Source organism: Ambystoma mexicanum, chromosome 2q (assembly GCF_040938575.1).
Source record: "Ambystoma mexicanum isolate Mex_15411 chromosome 2q, UKY_AmexF1_1, whole genome shotgun sequence".
NCBI lineage: Eukaryota > Metazoa > Chordata > Amphibia > Caudata > Ambystomatidae > Ambystoma > Ambystoma mexicanum.
The window spans coordinates 538,725,946-538,749,742 of NC_090924.1; the positions used below are offsets into that span (position 1 = coordinate 538,725,946).

The 23,797-nt window shown below is 45.9% G+C and overlaps 1 protein-coding gene and 1 long non-coding RNA gene across 5 annotated transcripts in view; one reads left to right on the forward strand and one right to left on the reverse strand.

Moving 5' to 3' along the window:
* The window catches only part of LOC138569585 (mitogen-activated protein kinase kinase kinase 3-like), a 696,616-nt gene that overhangs the window by 644,038 nt on the left and 28,781 nt on the right, over positions 1–23,797 (forward strand). For all 4 annotated transcript variants that reach the window (XM_069647679.1, XM_069647681.1, XM_069647683.1 and 1 more), the window contains exons 11-15: positions 568–660; positions 1,509–1,703; positions 3,189–3,337; positions 9,265–9,396; positions 13,842–13,971. In XM_069647679.1, the coding sequence (XP_069503780.1) occupies positions 568–660; positions 1,509–1,703; positions 3,189–3,337; positions 9,265–9,396; positions 13,842–13,971 (699 nt within the window). The remainder of the gene's footprint in view (positions 1–567; positions 661–1,508; positions 1,704–3,188; positions 3,338–9,264; positions 9,397–13,841; positions 13,972–23,797) is intronic.
* LOC138569586 (uncharacterized) overlaps positions 1–23,797 on the reverse strand; it is a 192,672-nt gene that overhangs the window by 63,713 nt on the left and 105,162 nt on the right. The window lies entirely within an intron of this gene.

Genomic DNA, 23,797 nt, shown 5'->3' on the forward strand with positions numbered 1-23,797 from the left:
AGCCTGACCAATGATTGAGAGCCTAGAGGCCAACGTTTCACTACTGCACAAATGCTGGCACCTCAAAGCTTTCTAGTGACATGATAAACGCTCTATACATTTGCTGTTAGTGTGCCCTCTTTCACCTCAAGAGAAATTATTAACTAGTAACTTTTGATTTGATTTCTTTTTGATTCAGTTAGTACCCTCCTTCAAAACATGTTAGTCATTAATTGCTTAGAGTCACTTCCATTTTAAAAAACCATTCATAACTGTTTTATAAGTAACTACCTAGTACTAGTTTATGAAATGACACTTCAAATTTATTGCAACAATAAGATAAGACATAGAACAAACTTAGTGTAACACATTAAGTGAGCCATGCCGCCGTATGAATGTTCAGTCAATAGTACATAAGTGCAGAGTCACATGAATTTGAACCAATATTAATGCATGTATTTTTTAATTGTATTTTTGTCATTGTTGGCCATTCCTCTAAATGTACCTCATCAAGTTGGAAACATATAGAATTTGCTTTTCCTCCATAAACACTTTCAACGAATCTAACATTTTCTTATTCTTAATCAGATTATGAAATTCCGCTGTATGAAAAGTATGGCAAAGGAGGGACCTTTCCACGGCAATTTCACCTTTCCCAGAGCCGCAAGGATTATAGCGACGGTAAGATCCAGGCCCTATGCAAATTATTATGCTGCCTTTGGCGATGTACTATTTTGCTACTCCCTTCTCCCATTCAGCGGTGTGCATTGTACTGTTTTAAGTGCCCCTGGCAGATGCTTCACCTGTAGTTTACTACACTAGTTATTGAAATCCAAGTCATCTAAAAGGAATGGAAGCACACTAACGAACATGCCATTACCAAACTACAATTAGCTTCGGAGACAACTGATTACCCACATGGGTTTGCCTCATCAAAGGTCACCACTCTGTAAAACAGGAACTGGTCATTCATAAGGGAAAACCTGACCAATACGCCACAAGCTTTCAAAACTTGTACACGCTTATATTATGCCTTGAAGAAGCTCAGGTACAGCGAAACATGTGTAGGCATCCAATTACTGTTATGTAATCTGCACAATCAACAGATAAAAATGTATGTTTGTTACACTTCCATAACAGTTTCTGTATATATTTTACTATCTTACGAACGCACTCTACCAGCACTTGTCATCTAGCTGATTTATTTTGATTGCTGCCATTGTTGTTCTCTTCTCATATGGGAAAGTGACTGCTGTCCACAAATCCCCTTTTTTCAACATACTACCTGATGCCACAGGGAACAAATGCACAATTCTCAGTGTTTCTTGAACTCCATTTTGTTTGAGAAGGGGACCTTCCTCTGGTCCATTGTAGTATTACTGTTGCGTGGACCCGCCCACCAAACATGAAGAATAACAGATCATCGCAAAAAGGGAGTACTTTTTGGGACAGGAACCTGGAACAGGTCTTCGTTGGAGGGCAATCGTGGTTAGTGTGCATGGTTGATTATCTGCCTTTCTTTCGCACAGGCCGCAGAACCTTTCCGAGGAGCTACATGCCCCAGGATAGTCTTTACCAGATTGTTTCGACGAGCAGGACGCGAAGCTTCAACGAGGACAACATGATGGTCACTGCCCAGTATGATGAGCCCAGGAAGAAACGGTGGCACAGCTACGAGCAGAGCTCCCAGCTCTTTAAATCCATGTCTCCTCTTCCAAGTAAATGTAAGTGGATTTTAAGCAGATACCTCTCAACCCGTTGAGTCACCAGGGTGGCAAAATCAGAGGTTTTCATTCGGGTAGAGTGATCCCCCTTTAAAGTCTTTTGACTAGTAGGTGGCTTGGAGTGGTCTAAAATAGGTACATGGTGGCAGGGCTGAAGTCGAGGGTACACGCGGGGGGGCTGGAGTCCCCCCACTTTATTCAGAGGGTGGACTCAGTCCCCCCACCTAAAATGAGAAACATTGAATGACCTCTTTGAATTTATGAATTAAAGATGACCTCAGGGTTCAAACCAGAGTCGTTAGGTTTGTAGGCTGAAGACTTCACCACTGCATAACCTGATGAAAAATAACAACCAACCAAAGGTAAAATGTCGCATTTTAGTACTGCAAGTCCCAAGGAAAATATTTGTATTGTTTCTTGGAGTTTAAAAACATGCACACCATTTAATGTTTTCAAAAACACTATTAGAGGAAAATATCCTCTCTTGGTTTTGTGTGTTGATTTTATGAAAGGCAAATTCCATTCGTCCTGTGCAATTTGTGTGGTTATGCAAAGACAATTTAATGAAATGTGTATATTTCACCTTGATAAGCTAGTTCTGGCAACGTCACATCCAATTGCGTTTGTTGAGGAGTGCCCCTACTTTAATTGTTAGGACTTGACCCCTGCCTGGTGGTTGACACCTGCCAGATGCGGGTGACTTGAGAAGCGTAGCTTGATGTGCGTTGTTTATAAATAGGCTTTTCTTTCGTTTATATATTGAATGGTAATCTGAAAGCGATGACTGCGGGGTTGTGGTTGGGAAAGTATTGTATTCAGTGGTTCAGAAAGAAATTATTTCTCAAAAGGATCTTTTGGGTACCTACCTTAATAATTAATTCATAGTTTGTATTTCCTTTGTATTCTACTTTTTCCAAAGTAAATGTGGCCTTGACTTCCATTGTTCATTTATTTGTAGGGGTACTTTGGGTGTCACCTATTATTGCACAGTGACTAAACATCCCTTTCCTTTCCTCGCCACAGTACATCCATCCACAATGGGTATTGTTTCCAGGTGTCGGCTTCTTTAGGAGATGCACTGGACCCAAAGTCACAGCAGCATATCGGGGGACTGCAACATTTGGCTCTCCAAATAGGTTGGACACTCCCACCAGCTGTAGCCAGAATAGTCAATTATGAGTGATCATGGAAGTCGTAGTCCAAAACATTTGGAGAGCCACAGTTGGCTGACCCCTGGCATAGATGGGCATAATAACAGGCCAATGTTAGAGGTCAATAGCACTTAGGCAGAGCCAGAAATATGGCAGTCACAGTACAGAAATGTAAGACGTCCTACAGAAAACAAATTATTTTAAGGATGCCAACACATCACAAGGACACATTTGCAATTTATTCATGAAGCCTATTTGCAGTGTTAAATGCTCATGCAATATTGCTGACATTTCAAATGCGTTTTCATAAAAAATAACAATGATTTTGCTGCAGCTCCTCAGACTCCAGTGAACTGGCGATTAGGAAAACTGCTTGGCCGAGGTGCATTTGGAGAAGTTTATTTGTGTTACGATGCAGACACAGGCCGGGAACTGGCAGTGAAACAGGTACCCTTCGACCCCGAGAGTCAAGAAACGAGCAAGGTGAGTCGTTGAGATTTGCTCGATCTGAAGTAGCGCCCCATCAGAGCACAAGGTTGACACTCTTTTTGCTTGAAGAACTAAACAATGCAAGAAAAGGTGGAGCTAGTCTACAATTCCTTGATTTTAGGGGATTTTACCAGGAGCAAAGGAGTAAACGGGGAACTCTGGGATTCCCATCACTTTGAGATTTTATGAAGGAGAACCACCATAGAAGCTGGAGGATGTGGTCTGTACTGATCTACAACATGCGATTTCTCACCCAACACCAAAATGCTGTGTTAAACCAAAAAATAAGTGGCTTCCTCGTAGGCCAATGGTATATTCATACGTCCAGTCACCATAAAACACCGTCTGCCTGGATCAAATCTCTGAGTAGAAGCTGGCAGGGCATACAAACAATAATACCCAGCTTTGTTAATGAGAAATTTGCCTTTTGTGATGAGACACTAGCATTCAACCCCAAATCCCTCGACACTCGGCGGACGGAAACCGAGGGTTCACTTGCATGTGGAGTCAAACTTTAGGGATGGCTCCAGAAGAAGAAATTCACTTTCTTCTGATCTTGTAACCTTTGTTCTGATCTTGTAACTTTTCAGCAACTCACCAAATCATAATATTCCATTTTTATCCTCTGAAGTAAAAATACCCTGCTACCACAAACAGTCTAAAAGGGTCAGCGAATTCGGGAGCAGTTTATTAACGGGCAGATGACTTTGCAACTTGATTGTTCGCTTCTAGTAGCGCCCGGCATCAGACACATTTCTTTAGCTGTATAAAGGCAGACCTGATTCTCCGCCACCCACCGTATCCGTTCCATACTCGTGGGGTAGCTGATTGTGGCAGACCACTTATTTGTACATGCTCCAAAACAAACCCATAACTTCTCTCATGCTTTGACAGCTTTTAAATCTTGATTGCGGTTAGTGGGGGGTCACGGGTGGAAATGATGAAGGATTAACAGTAGTTTGCACAGTATGATAACAGCCAGCTGCATCATCTACATGGTTGTCACCCTGCGCACCCCACGCCACCTCACTGGCAGATCAGCATCTCCAGGGGCATACAATCCACCAGAACTAAGGTCAGCACTCTGTTGCTTCCCAAAGCTAGGTCCGTGATCAATACATACCCTAATTGTAATAATTAAGTGTTTAATGTTTTGCATGTGTCGTGTTCCTGGCTTGAGTTTGGGAAGTGGCGCAGTGGGTTGCATCACGAATTAGCAGCTATTAGCTATAACAGCCAGAAAAGGGGGGTTTGTATGTGTGTCTTTTGGTGTTTTTGCAAATCTGTTTCATCCAGAAGATCTCCGTGCTCTGCCCCAGTTGGCACCAGTGTCCCTTTCTACCTCCCCTTTGTGGCTCCTTAGTGAACTGCAGGTGGAGCAAGACCTGACCTTGAACTCTGAATGTTGCCAAAGTGTAACTTCCGAGCCAAATGTATCGTTTCCCCGGTCTTTTTCCCATACATTTGAAAAACCACAGGAATTGAAAGAGTCCAAGGAATGCCTTGAGACTATCCAAATACTAAAGCCGTCAGTGGTTTACATTCCACAGATGGTTTGGGATGTCAAAGACCAAGCGCGCATTCACTGCCTGTGGCTTTGGAACAAGCGAGAGTAAACCAACCACATGAACAGCTGATGGATTATAACCTGAAATGCATCTAGGGGCGAGTCTTGCAAATGTTCTTATCTTGTTAAAATGCCTTGGTTTGGAATAGGTGTTACTTGTTCCTGACATAGAGGGGTGTTAAATAATGATATCCACTTTTTAGATGTTGACAAAGTAACACACCTACACCTTGTTATGTTATTTTGCATTTATATAGCGCCTTATATACAATTGGTATGGTCCGAAGGCGCTGATAGGTTGAACGCCCTTGGGAACCGAAGTTCAGATCAGTAGAGAGAGTAGAGGGAGGCAAAAGGTGCGTGTGAGCACCGGGTATGTGTGCAGCTCGTGCGGTATTCGTGTAATAGCTGCTTCTTAGCGGTAAATGTGGTGGTTGAGAGATCAGGCGTATATGTTCGTTCTGGCAGGATTTATCCAGACCGCATGTGGCTGCGTTAGTCCTGAGGAGAACGCATGGCTGGGGGGTGTGTAACCAGCAGTGTTTACCTAGAATGATGTGGAGTGAGTGGCGGATGTTGGTATGAGAACAGTTATACCGAATGGTGTCATAGTATCTCTGTGTTCTAATTGAGTGGTGATGTAAAGGAGAGAGTAAGCGTGGTGATGTGATATGATAGGTTATATGCTCTTTCAAACATTCTCTGCATTCCAAACCATACTATATACGTCACGCAATTCTATGCTCTCCAGACCGTTCCATGCACTCCTATCCATTCCATGCACCCCAGTCTACTCCATGCACCCCAGTCTGCTCCAAACACTCCAGTCCGGTCCATACACTCATGCATTCCAGCCCGCCCGGCGTGCTCCAGTCTGCCCCGCGCATGGACTCTTGTCTGCCCCGCGCATGGACTCTTGTCTGCCCCGCGCATGGACTCTTGTCTGCCCCACATATGGACTCATGTCTGCCCCATGCTCTACGCATTCAGCAGTTCTACGTACTCATCTATTCTACGCACTCATCAGTACTGAATGCAATCTGTGCTTGTTCGTTCTATGTATTCATCCGCTCTATGCAACACGTCCGTTCGCTCCAGGCACTCATTCGCTTTATGCCCACACCCGTACTATGCATTCACCTGTTTTACACGCTCGCCCCCTCCTATGCGCTTGCCCCCTCCTATGCGCTCGTCCCTTCTACGTGCTCGTCCCTTCTACGCGCTCGTCCGGTCTGAACATTTATCTGCTCCAGCGATCTACACACTTTCCGCACTTCATTATTCATCCGCTATCCACACTCATGCGCTCTACTTGCTTCACCTGTAGATACCTGCAGATATGACCTGGAGCCGTCACATGCTCTACATATTCATCCGCTCCACATACTCATCTGTTCTACACACTCATCCGGTTTACGCTCATCCGTTGTGCACATTCATCTGTTTTACGCACTCCTGCGTTCTACTCGCTTCTCTGTATTTACGCACTCATCCGTGCTACACATACCCAGCTGCTCTACACACTCATCCGCTCAACATGTTCATCCATTCTATACCCTCATCTGATCTACATATTCATTTGATTTCCACACTCATTCGAACTATATAGTTATCTGTTCTTCCACTCATGCGTTCTTCCACTCAGCGCATTCATCTGTTCCACCTGCTTCGTCCATTCTAACTATTTCATCCACGCCATTCACTTTGTTCACTCCTCATGCATTCTGTCCATTACAGCAGTTTAAATTTCTTTACTGTTTCCGTATGATTTACTCTTATTAACCATTTCACTGCTTTGATCTACTTTATTCGTTTAATTCTGTTTGTCCTTCTAGTTTATATTAGGGGTTATTAGCTGTCAATTTCTCGCATCAGGTAGTTTGTTGGATTGGTGTCATTGAGTTGCTGTTAGTCTGTTTGGGTTAGTGGTACGGGTTGGTTTTAGGGGAAGAGCCAGGTTTTCAGCAGTTTGCGGAAAGACGTTAAATCCTCAGTTAGACGGATGTGGGGTGGGAGTGAGTTCCAGAGCGTGGGGGCCAAGGCTGAGAATGATGATCCGCCTAACCTGACTGAGTTTGTCTTCAGTATGACTAGGAGGCCGGCTGAGCTTGATCTTAGGGTGCGTGGGGGGTGATAGGGTTTTAGCTTGTCTTGAAGATATTGAGGTCCGGTTTTATGCACTGCTCGATGGGAGATGCATAAGGTTTTGAAAGTCACCCTTCGGGCTACTGGAAGCCAGTGCAGCGTCTTAAGGGCTGGGGAGATGTGGTCTCTTGGGCCAAGCGCAAGTAGCAATTTGGATGCCGCGTTTTGTGCCCTTTGGAGTTTATTCAGTTGGTACGTGCGGACTCCGAGGTATAGGGGGTTTGCATAGTCCAGTCTTGATATAACAATTGATTGGACCGCGGAGAGTCTGTTGGGAAAGGAGGGATATGGAAAGATGCGCCTAAGGGTTTTAAGGTGATAGTGGCAGGACTTTGAGACGTTGTTGACTTGGCGTGAGAGTGTTGGGTCAGAGTCAAGTGTGCATCCAAGATTTTTCACTGATTTGGAGGGGGTCAGTGAGTTGTCCATGGCGGATGGTCATGGTAGTGGGTGCGGAAGAAGTTCGGAGTTGCCACATACCATGATTTCCGTTTTGGAGGGATTTAAAAGGAGGTGGCTTTGGGTCATCCAGATTTCTATGTCAAGGAAGCAGGAGGTCAGGTCAGGTCGGGAGTTGGTTTTGAGTTCAGGAGTTTTAGAATTAGTTGAGTGTCCTCGGCGTAGTTGTAGCACAGGAAGTTGTGTGAACTAATTATTGGTGGGAGGGTGATCAAGTAGATATTGAACAGGAGGGCGGATAGGCATGCTCCTTGTGGGACTCCCATGTCAACTGGTCAGGCTTGGGAGGTATAGGTGGAGAGTATAGTTATTTGGAATGAAGCTATCCATTTAAGAGCAGTTCCACGAATTCCTAGGGAGTGGAGACGGTCTAGGAGGAATGAGTGATTGATCGTGTCAAAGGCGGCGGATAGGTCGAGAAGGATTAGTGCAGCGTTGTAAATACGAGACTTTGGAAGGGAAACCCTATATCGCTGTAACATAAATACATCAGATTTCACAATATAGAATCCAGTATATGGCCATGGTGTCATAGTGATGGTCTGGGTCAAAGCCCAGAGTCCCATGGGGTGAGGGTCGAGGGATGGGATGGGTTTGTTTTGTGAGCCACTGCTAACGGAATCGTCTTAACCCAGAGTTGTCCAACTCCATTCCATGAGGGCCGGAATCCTGTAGCGTTTTCGGAATATCCCTCATTAATATTCATGAGAAGGAATTTGCATACATTTAGAATTATTGTATGCAAATTTATCTCATGAATATTTGAGTGATAACCTGAAAATCGAACATGTTTTCAGCCCTCGAGGACTGGAGTTGGACTAACCCTTGGGAGGCGCAGTGATCCTATCATGAGTGCCTTTTGGATGTAGAAGTAAAAGTTGTGTTTACCACAAGCCCAAATATGTACATCCCAGTTGTGGAGGGCAAGTGGCAGTAAGACCTAGGAGTTCCCACCACCCCAGGGCAAAACTCTATTTTCTTCTCCCGGTACTCTGGGCTCAATTGTTCTTGGTAGCAGTGAATGTCACAGATTAAGCAGAAATAGTTTAGAAGTAGTTTCTCAAAGACAGATGGATGGCTTTCTTGCCGACTGCCATAGGAAGCGCGTTCCAAAGCTTGTACCCTTGCATTACACACCTCTTGCCTAGTAACAAGCATCAGCTAGTTTACAAGATCTTGTAGGTTTTTTCTCCAGATGTGGCTGAGGGTACATGCAGCGATGAAGAGTTGCAGTTTATTGGTTTTCTGTAACTTGGATTCTGGGTCATTACTGGCAGGTGAAACCTGCAGTATCGGATAGTATGGCTTAATTAGTGCCAGGTAGGGTAGCTGTTCTTGGAAAGCTTGTGGGAAGTGAGCTGAGGAAGTTGGTAGCACTGGTGAGTTTGGGGGGGACATTTTGAGTTTTTTTTCAGTGACGACTTTTTTTGTTGTCATATGGTTTTGTTTGTGCCATATGACATGAGATTGCTTATTGTCTTGACAACTCATTTTCCGGATCTTTTTCTACACAGTTTTGGTGATTTGCAATTGTAGATCTGTTCAGCGCAGGGCAAGCAGTCTTGGGGGTCACTCCACAGATGATTGCGAGTAGTGATGTGTTTGTACCTAGGCTGAACCTGGGTTTGGGGAACTGTGAGAACAGAGGGAGCTTTGTGCTTGTCAGCAGAGCTGTCTCGCATACGTGACCTTGTTTGGGCGATGCTTTGCAGGCTGCCTATTCATTGCTGTGCTTCATGTTTACTTGCAGGAGGTGAATGCCCTGGAATGTGAGATCCAGCTGCTGAAGACCCTTCGCCATGACAGGATAGTGCAGTATTATGGCTGCCTGAGGGACCCGTCCGAAAGGAAGCTCTCCATCTTTGTCGAGTACATGCCAGGGGTATGTGGAACGATGTCACCGTTCTGTGTTCTGGCTGAGTGATCTTTTTCATGATTCCCACATGTTTCCATTGCTCCACATGCAAGCACTGCTCCATCAGGCTTGCAAACCCTTAACAACTCCACACTGACTGCTAGGGGACACTGTATCAGTGTAAAGCCTCAATAAGGTACACCTTTATTGGATTTAGAAATCTGGCATAAAATGTAGGAATATATAGGTATTATGGACCAGCAGTGTCTTTTAAGGTATCGTTTACTTCTGTCATAGATGCGTAGCCTTAACAATGTGTTTCTACCTCTTGAGTCAAGTGATATAAAACACATTGGGCCAAAAAAGAAGTTACAGGGAGTAACGCAGCTTTACACCTGGAGAGGGCTATGCCATTCACAAAAGAAGTCACACTGATTAATTCTGACGTGCACCTGTTTTACTCCAAGTAAGTGAGGCGTAAGTTAGCGTTACTCTGTGTAACGTCTCTGTGAATCTGGCCCATTGTGTGTGTGACCCTTGCGCGTGTGTGTGTCTGTCTTGGTAATGTGTTTTCCCTCTCACATTGAGACTGGAGACCAAAGGAGGGCTATTTGGATAGTGCTCTGTAGCCTGTTTATTCTAACTCTCCATAAGGCTCTGTTACAATTATGCCAAGTTCTGTGCAGGCTAACAAGCCTCGAGATATCACCACCCAATGAAGGGCCCCATTAAAGCAGCGAGGCTAGTACAATGGGCCCCCGTTGGAGTAGTGATTCAGTTTATCATTATTCTACCAAGTAGTCTATTGTAAATATACTAGTGTTCTGAGGTGTGTACAGGCCAGGTGACCACGTTGTCCACATTGCGCATTGGGCTCCATTGTGGCAGTGATCCTATCATGAGAACCCACCTTGGGAGGCGCAGTGATCCTATCATGAGAACCCACCTTGGGAGGCGCAGTGATCCTATCATGAGAACCCACCTTGGGAGGCGCAGTGATCCTATCATGAGAACCCACCTTGGGAGGCGCAGTGATGCTATCATGAGAACCCACCTTGGGAGGCGCAGTGATGCTATCATGAGAACCCACCTTGGGAGGCGCAGTGATGCTATCATGAGAACCCACCTTGGGAGGCGCAGTGATCCTATCATGAGAACCCACCTTGGGAGGCGCAGTGATCCTATCATGAGAACCCACCTTGGGAGGCGCAGTGATCCTATCATGAGAACCCATCTTGGGAGGCGATAACTTTTTGGAGCTTATTTTCATGCTCTGCGTAATGGCGATCAGCAGTTTAGAAGCCTTGCCTAAGGGTTTTGCGCTGCCGATTCCTGTCATGGCTCATTTTCGTCCGTTTTCATGGCAGACTTGCATTTCTGCTGTCTCCCTTATTCTCCACCATTTGCTTCGGCATGTCTTTTAATGCTGGCGCAAGTGCTTATGATTCTAAACACTGACACATGGACTCCATAGGGATCCACTGTGAAGGCCTCCTGCTATGCGTACATGCTGAGGCGTTGCTAGGGGGTATATGAGGGGGCTATAGGCTGAGGGGGCCATAGCCTCGGGTCTTTTGGTTGTAGCCCCGGATAGAAGATCAGGGGCTACAACCAAACGGCTAGCTAGCCTTGAGTCCTGACATTAGTATAGCCCCGGATCTTTACCGGACCTAGCAACACCCCTGCATACATGGCCGGCAGTGTTTACTTCATTTGCACAGTGGATTGCAAAAGTGCAGGGCAAAATGCGGCATACACGATTGTCCGCCATCTTTTGTCCTGCACTTGAAAATGAGGAAAACCTAGTGGCAGGGAGCCGTTTAGGTTGCAGTGCTATCGTAAGGGCTCTCCGCCATCATATTGCAAGCTCCCATAAAATGAGCTAAGTTATGTTCCTCTGCTTTTATAGTGCACCAAATCACCCCGTAGCAGTTTCTGAGCACCTACTGTGCCCCCACCTGGGGTGCTTCAGAACTAAAGTGGCTCATCACTTGCTCTCCTCTTTGTGCTATTCTACATGCACCATTTGTGGGAATGCCTCCACTGTCTGTAAATATGTTACTGGAAGCCATTTCTAAACGAAATCGACATCCCTATTCTTCAAATAAAATACATATACAACTAGAGACTTTCCCTGCCTCAACCAAAAGGGGTTTCTATCATGAAACATCTACCACGAAAGTAATGTGTTTGGCAGATATCATATTTGTTATTTGTCCATACAAAGTGCAGTTTGCAGTATCTACACACACACACACACACTGATGCCAGTGCTACAGTGCATTCACCCAGGCTGCACCCAGCATTGCCCTCATCAATAGTGCTACACCCATACCCTGTCAGAAAGTGGACATGCGTCAAAGAGAGGCCAGACACAAAGCTCTCTCTCGACCCCTCTACATTAACTATTCTCTCAGAGGGATACATTAAACTAAACTCTGACTTAGGAGCATGTACAGAAATATGGTTTAATCTTGCTCCGCATTCTGCTTCTCTGAGCTACTTAATTATCTGCAGGGTTAATTTCAGGGTGGTCTTCTGCTTCTCTGGTTTGGGTATCTCCAAAAAGGCAAAATAAAGGTAAAAACTGTTTTTATCAAGCCCTGATCCAGGTTCCCCGGCAGCTTGTTCTAGCTGACCAGATGTGTGAAATGTGTGTAGATTGATCAATAACAAACTTAACAAAATCAAAAGAAAAATGTCAGTCTCTGTTCTCCTTCTGAATTCTGGGGTCTTCCCCATTGCTTGCAATCCTTGACACAAAGTCTCTGTTGAGCTTACAGTGTTCTTCGTTGGGTCTTTGGGTTTCTTGAGTATGTTGGACAACACCTCCTCCGTTGGACCCATTTCCCGCAAACAGCTGCCAGCGGAGTCTGTGGCGGATGTCTGATCTGAGCCAGGCAGGCATGTACAACAGCCCTGAGGCTTACCCAAGAAAGAGGCAGTCTTAGGAACTTTAGATGCTCTTTCTAGGCCCTCGCCACCTCTTTGCGACCTCGCTCTCTAGCCCACCAGCTCACTGTCATTTTTCGCCAGCCAAGACTCGAAACATGATCATACCTAGGGAAACCTGTCATAGTCCTCCCTTTTCTTTCTCTCCAATTCAGCCGTTCACTTGCACCTCCTAAGCAGTGCGCCACATGCTCATTCCTCCACCCCTCCGAGGCTCAGCTTTAGGTGCCTTACAGTTTGCCTCTACACCTCGGTCCTCTAGGTGCCATACACCTATCGGGGCCAGTCCTGCCCTCCTCAGCATCCCTCCCCTTATATCTCTGTCTTTCAGATGCTCTTCTCCTCCTCCTGATGACTTTCACCCTGTTCCCCTCTCCTTCTGATGCTCTTCTCATCTCCTGCTAATTCTCACCCTCGTTTCTCTCCTACTGATGTTCACTTTCACCTCCTGACAACTCACACCCTCTTCATCTCTCCTGCCACCTGATCTAAGCCTCTGCACCTTTATGCTCCTCCAGCCTGCTACAAACTCTCCTGATCCATCTCCACCCAACCACACTGTTCAAACTTGACTTCCTCTTTTTATATTATTAGTGGGCAGGCAACATTGCAGTTAATAAGAGTAGTGGTTTTGCTTGGGGGGAAAAATGGGGTCTGAGCTTTTGGGTTGTCTGAGCAGTGAATGCTATTTTACTCTACTTAAAACCGTGAGCTGCCATTTTGGCTTTGCACTCTGAAAATCACAGCACAGAGCTGCTTGCTCACGGGGGACCTGTGCGGTTCTGAAGCATCTCCCCTTTCCAAAGCTGCTTGATGCAAGGGACGTGTTCTCCAGATGCCGGGCCCCAGGGAGGTGACCACGCGGCTTCTCTATGCCTGTAAAACGTGATTAATCTGTTCATACAGTACTCTGCATGGTGGTAGAAGGGAACATTGACAAACTTATTCCCAGGGAGGGGAATGTATTTATACTTTGTGGGGCGCTCACACATGCCTCTAAAAGGGACACTAGTTCTCTTCTGGGCAGTGGGACCAGCACCTACTTCATTACCAGAGAATAGTAGGATTGGCCCGGGGATCCTCCTCGCGCCACTCCCAGGCCCAGTATCACGTGGCACTACCAAGCCCTTTGGTGATCGCATCATCCGCTTTCATGGTCGGGCAAGGTACATTATCACAACACATATTCACACTCCTAGCGCCTAGCGATGCATACATGCACTACTCCCGGCACTATATGTTCTCTCTCTCACACACACACAGTTCCTGCCTTATGCTGAGCTCTGCGCACACGCATACCCTGCCACCAGCACTGCACAGACGGCATGCCCAGCACTGCATACGCGCCATCTACACAGCACTGCACATACAGATCCGCTCCTTGGCAACACACACATTTCTCAGCGCACTGTACACAGTCCCCAGCACCACACAAACACACACATTGAAATCCTTATTGCGTTGGACTTGCTTTGCCCCCGTGAATGAGGTTCATGCCATGCTTTCTGTTCTTGCAACAGGGGTCCATAAAAGACCAACTGAAGGCGTATGGAGCTTTGACGGAGAATGTCACGCGACGGTACACGCGACAGATCCTGCAAGGCGTCTTCTACCTGCACAGCAACATGATTGTGCACAGGGACATTAAAGGTGAGTGTCTGCCCCCTAATTCATGCTGCTCAAAAGATTAGAACTCAAGTCTACGTGCAATTTCTTTTATGCGGTGTTGTTGCAAATGTCTTGGCTTTTCCTAATGACCATGACAGATGACCAATCTCTCTTGGGCCTCATTATGAATTTAGCAGTGGTAAAAATAGGCAGTATCTCAAATGCTGCCTATTTTTACCACCCACCCTCATAAGTTTACAGTTTTTTTTTTTTACAAAATACTCAATGCAATAAATACCACTTAAAATGAGAGTTGCTGCCTTATAATTTTGGTTGTTCCTAGTGCAGAAGGAAAGTCCATATTCTATTAAATGAAGCACAGGGGTGAGTAATCTGCTCAAACACTTTCCCGTATTTAACATGCAGTAAGAAACAAAAAGACACTAGTCCCATAACCCCTCTCTAGTCCTTCTTCCTTTTCGAGCTCGGAAATCCACATACATAAGCCCTTCCTCCATCAGATAACCCCTTTTCTTTTGCTGTCCCATTCCGTTCTGGCCACCAATTTCAGTGATATTACCAGGAAAGCCAAGGCAATCAAAGACCACCGCGTCCAGGCCGAGAGACTTGAAAAGCCCATAAACCCCTCAAGTGAACTCCTGAATGGGGAAAGCTTCTGCTCACAAGACACAACCACAGGGTGGAATAATACTTGCCTCTGTGCTTGATTTAGTAGACTCTGGACTTTCCTTCATGATGTACTAGCCGGTCAAGTGGCACAGTGGGTAGAGTACTCACTTTGACATCCGTGCAGATCCTGCCGACGCAGGTTCGAATCCCGGCAGGGCCAAACTCATCCTTCCGAGGTCGATAAATGAGCACCACACACCGTGGGTAATAATAAGCAGCGCTCAGATACCTGAGGGTTCGTAGCGCATAAATGCAAAATTATTAAATTATTACTAGAAACAATCTATTATGCAAATTCAGATCATAGATATTACAGTAGATCTGCATGTACAATAGACTTATGATCGTTTGGAAAGTCTGGTCATTAGACCAATCAGCCACCTTGAGAAGAATGGGTGCCAACAATGTAAGTATCTACAGCATGTGGCAAAACCCACAAACCCATCTAGCCAGAGTGGGAGAGGACACAGGATTATAAGGTCTGTTCAGGACAACAAAAGGTTTATCAACCGACCACCCCCCTTAAAACAGCGGGATGGTCTTCATATTCCTTTAAACAACCCACCACACACATTTTAGGCCATGACGAGAACTTGGCAAAACTGAAAGAAGAACAACATGTCTTGTTATGACCCGAACTACTAAAAGAGACACCATCCAAAATAAACCTCTCCTCAAACTTTGAAAATCACAACGTTATACCTCTAACTAAAACAAACATACTTAGCCCCTGGCCAACAGGCGTCCACACTAGAAGCACAAGGCCACCCCTCTGGGTACAAAGGCTTCAATGCCTCCGACACTTCGCAGCTAGAAAGTTTACAAACCGGCAGCGCGCTGGGTAATCTCAACCCATAGCACTGCAGTCTTGCCTTTCCCCCTCCTCCAGACCAACCCAGAGTGCACTCTTGTCCCGATCAGCCAACGCGCCTGGAGAGTATGAAAATGGCATTGGCGAGTCCTACAAATCCTAATAACATAACATCCAGGGTAAAAGACTTTCCTGATAGATCAAATGCCCATACGTGCGATACCCTGCGAAACGATACAAGGCACATGAGGAACACCAGCCTGTAGCCCCTTCCTGAAGAAACAGAGCTCATTATCAGTCCAGTTCTTAAATAGTCAGATCCCAGAATACAGAACAGCAAGGCTTCAGAGCTTTAGAAGGGTGCATATCCCCTCAGTGGCCTGCATAGCTAGTGATGTAACCCCACCAGGTAACTGTTCACCACATAGTGAAAAGACAAAATAGCTGACCTGTACACAATGATATACCGATATGCTGCCAAAGAATATACCACCTGAATTGTATCTTAAGTAAAGGAATCCAGAGAATGTTGAGAGTACGAACAAGCATAGCTGGCCAAGCCCCCCAAAGGATTTAACAGTGACAGCGGCCCAGGATTTCCTGATGCAGCCGTTGTCAAAAAGTCCTCTGGCTGCTCTTCTGTTGCCAGTATCCACCATACCAAAAGGGGAAGGGGAACCTGTCTAAATAAGAGGATGAGGTGTGGCAATGCTGCCTAGAAGAAGGTTGCTTACAGATGGAAAAGCCATAGTAAAATGGATGGACCTCTCCATCACTGTAGGAAACCATGTCAGTGACTGCCAGAAGGGCGTGATCAGGACCAGCGTACACCGATGCCCCTGAGCATAAAGAAGAGTTCTTACATGCATGGGGAGTGGGGGTAAGGCATCATCTAAAAAAGAGAGGGAGTTGTAAATTGAGGTGTAAGGCGAAAAGGTCCAACTGAAAGGGATCCAAGCTCCCTTGAATCTCAAAAGTCTCCAATCGCTGAAGTCTGTGCAGTGCCTATAGCACCATCCTGTCACTGGAATCGCAGTGCCGTCCAGAAACCCAGCCCATACCGTGATGCTGTAAAACGCAAGAAGTGATGGCTGGAAGGTTTAGAATCAATCGTAACCACTGGCATTGCTCTGGGCAACCCTCCAGACCATTCTTTACCTGCCAAGCCATTACAGAAGGGAAAAGACCATATGCAAATCAAGCTTGGTCCCACCCCAAAAGGTGCAGTTCAGCCTGAACTGCTAGGTCACACCCCTTCTGCACGAGACCACAAGCATCCCCAGACATGTTTCGGTATCGTTAGGCCTCATCAGTGAGTAGTAGCTTGTGTCTCTAGGCCCAGCAGTAACTGGAACCACATAATGCGTGATGCTGTGACAGACTCAATTCACAGAAGGCCGCTACCAGATTTGAACGGTTCTTTGACCTTGTGCCCTGTAGACTGTTGATGTAATGCACTGCTGAATAGCTGTACATAGCAGACTTGCCACAGTGTGAATATCCTTTTACAAAACTTTAGACGGCAAAGGACCCTGCAAGAATATCTAAATAGTGTATATGCCGAAGACTCCTGCCTTGACCCCCAACCTCCAGTCAAAAGTGAACCACACATTGCTCGCCAACCTTGTAAGCTGGCATCTGATTCTATGCAACGATCTATGGCGGAGGCCAAAATGTCCCTAACATTTCCACCTTGATGCTCCTTGCCCACCAGACAAGCTCTTGCCCTGCAACTACAGAGAGGGAGCCAGCCTGAATAAGAGCCTCGTTGTCAAGGGGCAAGAATAATGTTCTGCATAGTAAACGACAGAAGCCCTATTATTCTGCCAGGAATCTTACTAATGGAACTACCAGGACACACTCCTTTTGACTTCCATCCTGGTAACTCGAAGCTTGGATTACACGAGCTTCAATGTTGAAGACTCGTAATCAACAACAAACTCTGGCCAATCGAGACAATTTGTCCCTTCTCATCAAGGGGGAGCGCCTCCCCCCGTGAGGCTAGGGAGGTCAGCCCACTCCGCAATACCTTCCCTAGGAGTAGAGGCAAGTGGACCTCGCCTGGAGAGATTACCCCTTAGGGGACAAGGACCCCCGTTGCTGTGAGGAACTCCCTCAAGTGGCACATACTATGGCCTACATGGGGTGTTCTACAATACCAAATCTGGTGAAATACCAAGACTGGGCTGAAGAAACTACAGTAACAGATACTGTGGAATACCAAGACTGGGATGAAGAAACACCTAATAGAGACTGCTACCTTATAAGAAAAGGTCATGGCCCTTTCAATGAAAATGTCCAATCTACTGAGACGAGTATCTGGATAAATCGCCATCCCTAGAAAGATGGATGTGAAGGAGAGAGAGAACACCCTAAATCAGCTGGGGAAGGCCCCAATCTACGTAGACTGTGATGTAGAGAGTAACCCGGAGGCCCGCAAGTTTCAAACTCGCTTCGCTTTGCAGTACAGAAACCCAGAGCACAAGAGGGAGAAAGGGATGGAGCCCAGTAGAAGGTGGGGGCGAGACCACGGATGGGAACCCATGGTGGACAGCGGGTCCAAGCAATGTCGCCGATACCACCAACACCAGAAGGTTGCAAGGTGTCCGGTTGCGCAACGGAGAACCAGGGCACAGTGAGGAGCTTGTGAACCAAAAAAAGGTTCTCCAGGGAAGCCGGCTCCCAAAGACGACGTCTGACCGTAAAAAAGGTAACTGGGGGAACATGAGTGAATCATTATATTGCACAGCTAACTCTTCCCAGTAGAAATTCTGAAACCGAGTTAAAAATGAACCACAGGAAGTACATGTGCTGTAACTTGAGAGAAAGAACTGTTGAACAACATAATGGGAGAAGGGAAGAATGGATCAAAATCTGGGAAAAGGGGAAAGTAACTCAACATCTTGTACAAAATCAATATAAACTAGAAGAGGAAATAGATATGGAAAGGGGCCTAGAGAAAGCAGGCTACGGAACCGCATATCAAATGAAGCCCAACAAAGCACAGTTAACTTTCAAAGATACGCTGAGAAGTACATACAAGAAAGGAGAACTAATAAGAGAAACAAAAGAGAGAGATAGCCCAAGAGAAGAGAAAGTCCAATAATCCAATTAAGGAACTGAAGAATTTCATCCAAGAGTTCACCAGAAACTATTGGTGGATTACTTACTAAAAAGACAGGTATTAGAAGTATCCTCAGGAGAATGGAGTCATTCTCCAGACCTAAATTAGTTTTCATGCTGGTAGGGTCAGGAAAGGGTAGTTTTGGACAGCAGACCAATTCCTTTTGAACATTCATGACTTATTGACAAGCACCTTGGTTAATAAAATAGGTAGGGCCCACCCATAGTGACAGGGAAAGATATGCTTTATCCTTTTACTTTAATAAAACGTTAGACAAAACGTCCTCAATGAGTCAGTGTCCACTTTCTGATGCTCCAGAAAGCAAAACCCAAAGAACTTCTCTTTCTGTGAATTGATCAGCTTCGACTTTTCCCAATTGATGCTGAATCCAGTCTCTGGAGGAGGGACACCGCCATCTGCAAATGGCACCTTGCCAAAATGTGGAACTGGGCCATAAGAGTTTCATAGCTTAGTCCCATTCACCTTCTGAAGAATTTTGACAGCTTGTTCAGTGGGAGGCACTGAGATAAGTATTTCCTGGAATGTACACGTTACTCATTTGCATAGGAAAACAAACATTTTCCACAATAGCACTTCCAATGGCATCCTCAGAAAGATTGTGTGTGTAGCTGTGTTAATGTGTGTGCATTTTTTGTGTATGCGCCATCTCTTTTTTTGGAGTTTGCTGAAGTATGATGTTTTATGTGTGACAGTGCATTGCTGTAAAACTGTAAAAATCAGAAATTAACTTTTTCATACAGTATTTGGAAATGGATGGGGTTAACTCAGCGATTTAAGTGATTATCGCTAGTCCGTCTGTTCCTGCATCCCATCATAACAAATCATACTTGTTATACCCAACAGGTTTCAATAAGATTTCCTTTATATTTTCAGATTAATTTAGAATGGGATTTGGGGATTTGGTGCTTAACATATCACATAAATGAAACACAAAAAACTGTGCCTGCTTATGAAAACACAATGCAAAAACCGTAGTATCTGATGGTGTCGTCACTCCTTTTGCTTTGGTCGCCTCTCCTCATTTTCCAGGGGACGGCAGCGCTACCTGATCCTGAACCTGGGGGCGGCAATGTGAGAGAAGACCACATGGGGGGAGGGGACCCTCAGGGGGATAATATGGCATTATCGGATGAAGGCACATACTCCCCTTTCCCTTTTAGGGATGTTCCCTGTGTGTCTCAAGCTTTTATGGCTTATTGTAAAAGTTCCATCCCACTTCCCACAAAATCTGCTAAAGACCTCTTCCAGTATCATGTAGAAGAAAACCTAGGAACACCCAACATTTCCATATTTTTGAGTACTGAGACGAGGAGGCTAAAGGGAGCAATGCAGATCCACAATGCCGAGAATTACAAAGTGTGCTCTAGTAGTTACGAGCGCTACACAGGTGCCAGGATATTTAAAAGGCGGAACCTGAACGAACACGGTTAGAGCTACCTGGGGAAACGGCGCCCACTCGAGGTTGATCTAGGGACTGCTGAGCCTCTGTGGAGCCAGCCGGCTCAAGGCAGACAGAGAAAGGCTTCAGCAACCGGTGTGCCATGCTGGGACTCCTCCAGAGTAAGAAGGCAAGTCTGGTTGGCAGCCGCAGCAACCGGAGAACAGCACCTTAGCCACAGGAACACAGAGAGAGGCTCAAGGGAGCCGTGAAGGATGTGTAAGCTGGCGAGTGAGGACAGTGGACCCACAAACTGGATGTGGAGCACCAAAACACCACTCCCTGCTTACCACGAGGGAACCGAAGAGTGCTGCAGAAAGCCGATGAGTCCTGGTGAGAGAGATTTGGACACTGGGGCGCTTTGGGAACGATAACGAAGAACACTAAATAATTGTGAATGGAATGAAAGAGAACCATATTGGGAGGCAAAGCCCGAGAGAGGTCAAGGGGGAGAAGAAACCCCCTCACCCCGTGAACCTTTGCAAAACCATAGCAGTTAAGAGTCTGGGACCGGTACCCAAGGGGAGCAAAGCCCGAGAGGTTAGAGAGCCCTTCACTTTGTGAACATTTGCAAAACTACAAGTATGCAAAAAGTGAATCACGTTGAATGCCCTGGCAGGGGAGTATACCAGGCATGCACAAGTCTGCAAGTGTGTGTAAAATGCATCACGTTGAAAGCCCTGGCAGGAGAGTATACGAGGCAAGCTCATCTCTGCAAGTGTGTGTGAAGTGAAGCATGTTAAAAGCCCTGGCAGGAGAGTATAGCAGGTCAAAGCTAACGTTTGCAACTGTAGAAAATAGACCACCCAAAGCAGTCCTGGCACAGGATTACACCAGGTAAACCAGTGACAATGAAAGATGTGAGCATGGGTGTACACCAGGTATCCTGTATAGTTGAAACTTATATCTAAAACTGTTTTGGAATACAAAATGTTTTGTTATTAACCAAGAAACCTCCAATTATGTTAATTGTGCCTTTTGGAGTCTTCAGAAATCTTGAACAGCAACCTGGGGAAAGTGAGCCATTCCCTGGAACTGTGAACCTTATCCATTTGGAACCTCTGTGTTGGGGTGCATTTATATTTCTTTTGAGCTTGAACATTTGTGCACCTTTCAAAACTAGAGACATTACCACTTCGCACATTAGTTTACTTCAAAATGTGAGGGCAAGGATAGGATTTCGGACACAGGACAGTTTTGCTTTGGACAGACCCTTAGTTTTGGTTTAGATAGGGACATTATGCAAATTACACAAGCTAAGTGCAGGTTTTTTGCCAGCAAGGTCAATGCCACTACCAATACTTCTAAGGTACTGTTTAGGGTAGTCTGCTCTCTTTCCTCACCTTCTTCTGCGCACAGTGTGGCTCCTTCTCAGAGCCTCTGTGACTCGCTGTCCACTTTCTTTGACGATGAAATGTCCACTATTCATCCGAAAATGCTGGCCTCTGCTAGTGTCTGTCCGGCTATTGTGAGCCCCAGTCCACCTTGTGCTTCGACTCGGGTCTGGTCTTCTTTTCCAGTTTTTTCAGAGTCTGCCCTTTTGTCGGCGGTGCTTGGTCTTAATTCCACTTTTCTGGCTGATCCTATCCCTCTTGGCATTCTTAAAGAGATTTGCCCTGACATTTCGCATCTGCTCTCCGATGTGATTATTGTCTGTTCTGCCCACATTCCTGGTCCTCTTAAGCACGCTCTCATCCTTCCTCCTCTCAAGAAACCGAACCATGATCCTTTGGTCTTGACCAACTTCTCTCCTTTTCTATGAAACTCTTGGAAACTCTGGTTACCCCCCTCCTCTGCTCCTTTCTTGAGGAATCTGGCTGACTGGACCCTTACCAGTCTGGGTTTCGGCCCAGGCGTGGAACCAAGTATGGACTGGTGGCAGTGGTGGATGACCTAGCACAGATCAGGGTGGCACCACCGTCCTCATCCTGCTGGATTCATCTGCTGGCTTCGCATTGGTGGACCATGATATTTTGCTGGAACGGCTGTCTGTGGTGGGGGTCTCTGGATTAGTCCTGGACTGGTTTGTATCTTTTCTAACAGGTCGCTCCCAGTCCCTTTCTCTCCCTCTGCTTATTTCAATGGCTAAACCCCTCACTGCGGGGTGCCTCAGGGTTCCGCTCTCTCCTCTTCTTTTCAATTTATATATTCAGCCACTTGTCAAGCTGATTAATTTGGGTTTTGGTATTTCTCCTGTGCTGATGACACACAGATCCTGGTGAGGCTAGACCTATCCCATCCTGCCTCAGCGGAAGATTGCCGCTCGTGCCTGCTAGCTGTCCATCTCTGGATGGGTCAAAACTGCCTTTGCCTTAATGGTGAGAAGATGGAGGGTCTAGTCGTAGGTCCATCTCCGGTTTCCATGGGTTGGTCTACGACATTTTGGCCATCTGAACTCGGTCCTCTGCCCAAGCCCTCCTTGGTGGTGAAGAACCTGGGAGTTAAGCTCTCAGAGTCTCTATCTATGCAGTGCCAGGTTAGTGCTGTCTGTCATTTAGTTCACTTCAAACTCTGTATTCTTCAGAAAGTGCTTCCCTATCTTCCTTCTCATCTCAGCTGGTTCATTAGACTACTGTAATGCTCTTTAACTAGCTCAGCCAGCATACCTTCTTCAGCGGCTGCAGGTGCTGCAAGATTCGGCAGAATGACTGGCAGTGGGTGCTTCCCGGTTCTGCTCTAGTTCGGCGATTCTGGGAAAACTGCACTGGCTCCCAGTGGCAAAACGTATTCAATGTAAGGCTTTGTGTGTGGTCCACCGTGCCTTTTACGGGCAAGGCCCTGGCTTTCTACAGACGAAATTGTCACCCCTAATTTCCAACAAAGAACCTTTGCTCAGTCTCTTCCCTAAGAGTTACTGTTTCTCTGGTTTAGGCTGGCTCGTGTAGGCGGCCGTTCCTTCTCCGTGGCGGTGGCTGCTCTGTGGAACTCTGTTCCTCCGTCCCTGCGGACACTTGAGAAGCACCTCTTTTTCCGCTGTGCTCTGAAGACCTATCTTTTTACAGCCTAATTGCTGCTCTTTCTGGTTGTTCCCGTAACTGTCAGCGCCATGATGCCCCTGCTGGTGAAGTTGCGCTTTACAAATTTGCTTCAAATTACATTACATTACAAATACCTCTTAGAAGTAGGGACAGCTAGTCATTTTCCAACCCCTTATCATTTAATGCAAGCCTGTAACCACAAATATGACTTCTGTTTCCACGTCTCATTCCTCGCTCCTCAGAGTATGTTTGTGTAAAATAAAAGATGGGATGAAATGGGCACATATCCTAGCTTCTCCACTTGAGCAACATATGTGATCCTGGGCAAATCACTTTACCTCACAGGAACCTTTTTTCCTTAACTTCTCAAATTAAAATCACCAAAAGAGATTCTGTTAAGTTTCCACTGTAAAAAAAAAAAAACTAGCAGAACCATGTATCTAGCATTTCAAGGTTTACCTGGCATAAAACAACGGTACTTGGGTGGCTGAGTCTGCACTTGGCAACTATCAAAGCATTTGTCCTTGTGAGGGTGTTGCTTTCATGTGATGGCTATACATAGCATACAAGGCTTAACCTGGTATTAAATGGCACTCTAGGCTATACAAGATTGCACTTAGCTTTTATCAGTGCCTGGCATGTGAGGCAGCATTTAGCGTATTAAGGCTATACCTGGCACATAAGGCTTTTACAGATTTAAGAGGGCAGTGACTGGTCATATGAGGTGTAAGGGTGCAGAAGTACAAGTCTGACAGAGTGGTGGCATGGTTGTTGGCAAAGACGTTTATTAAATATAAAAGTAAAGA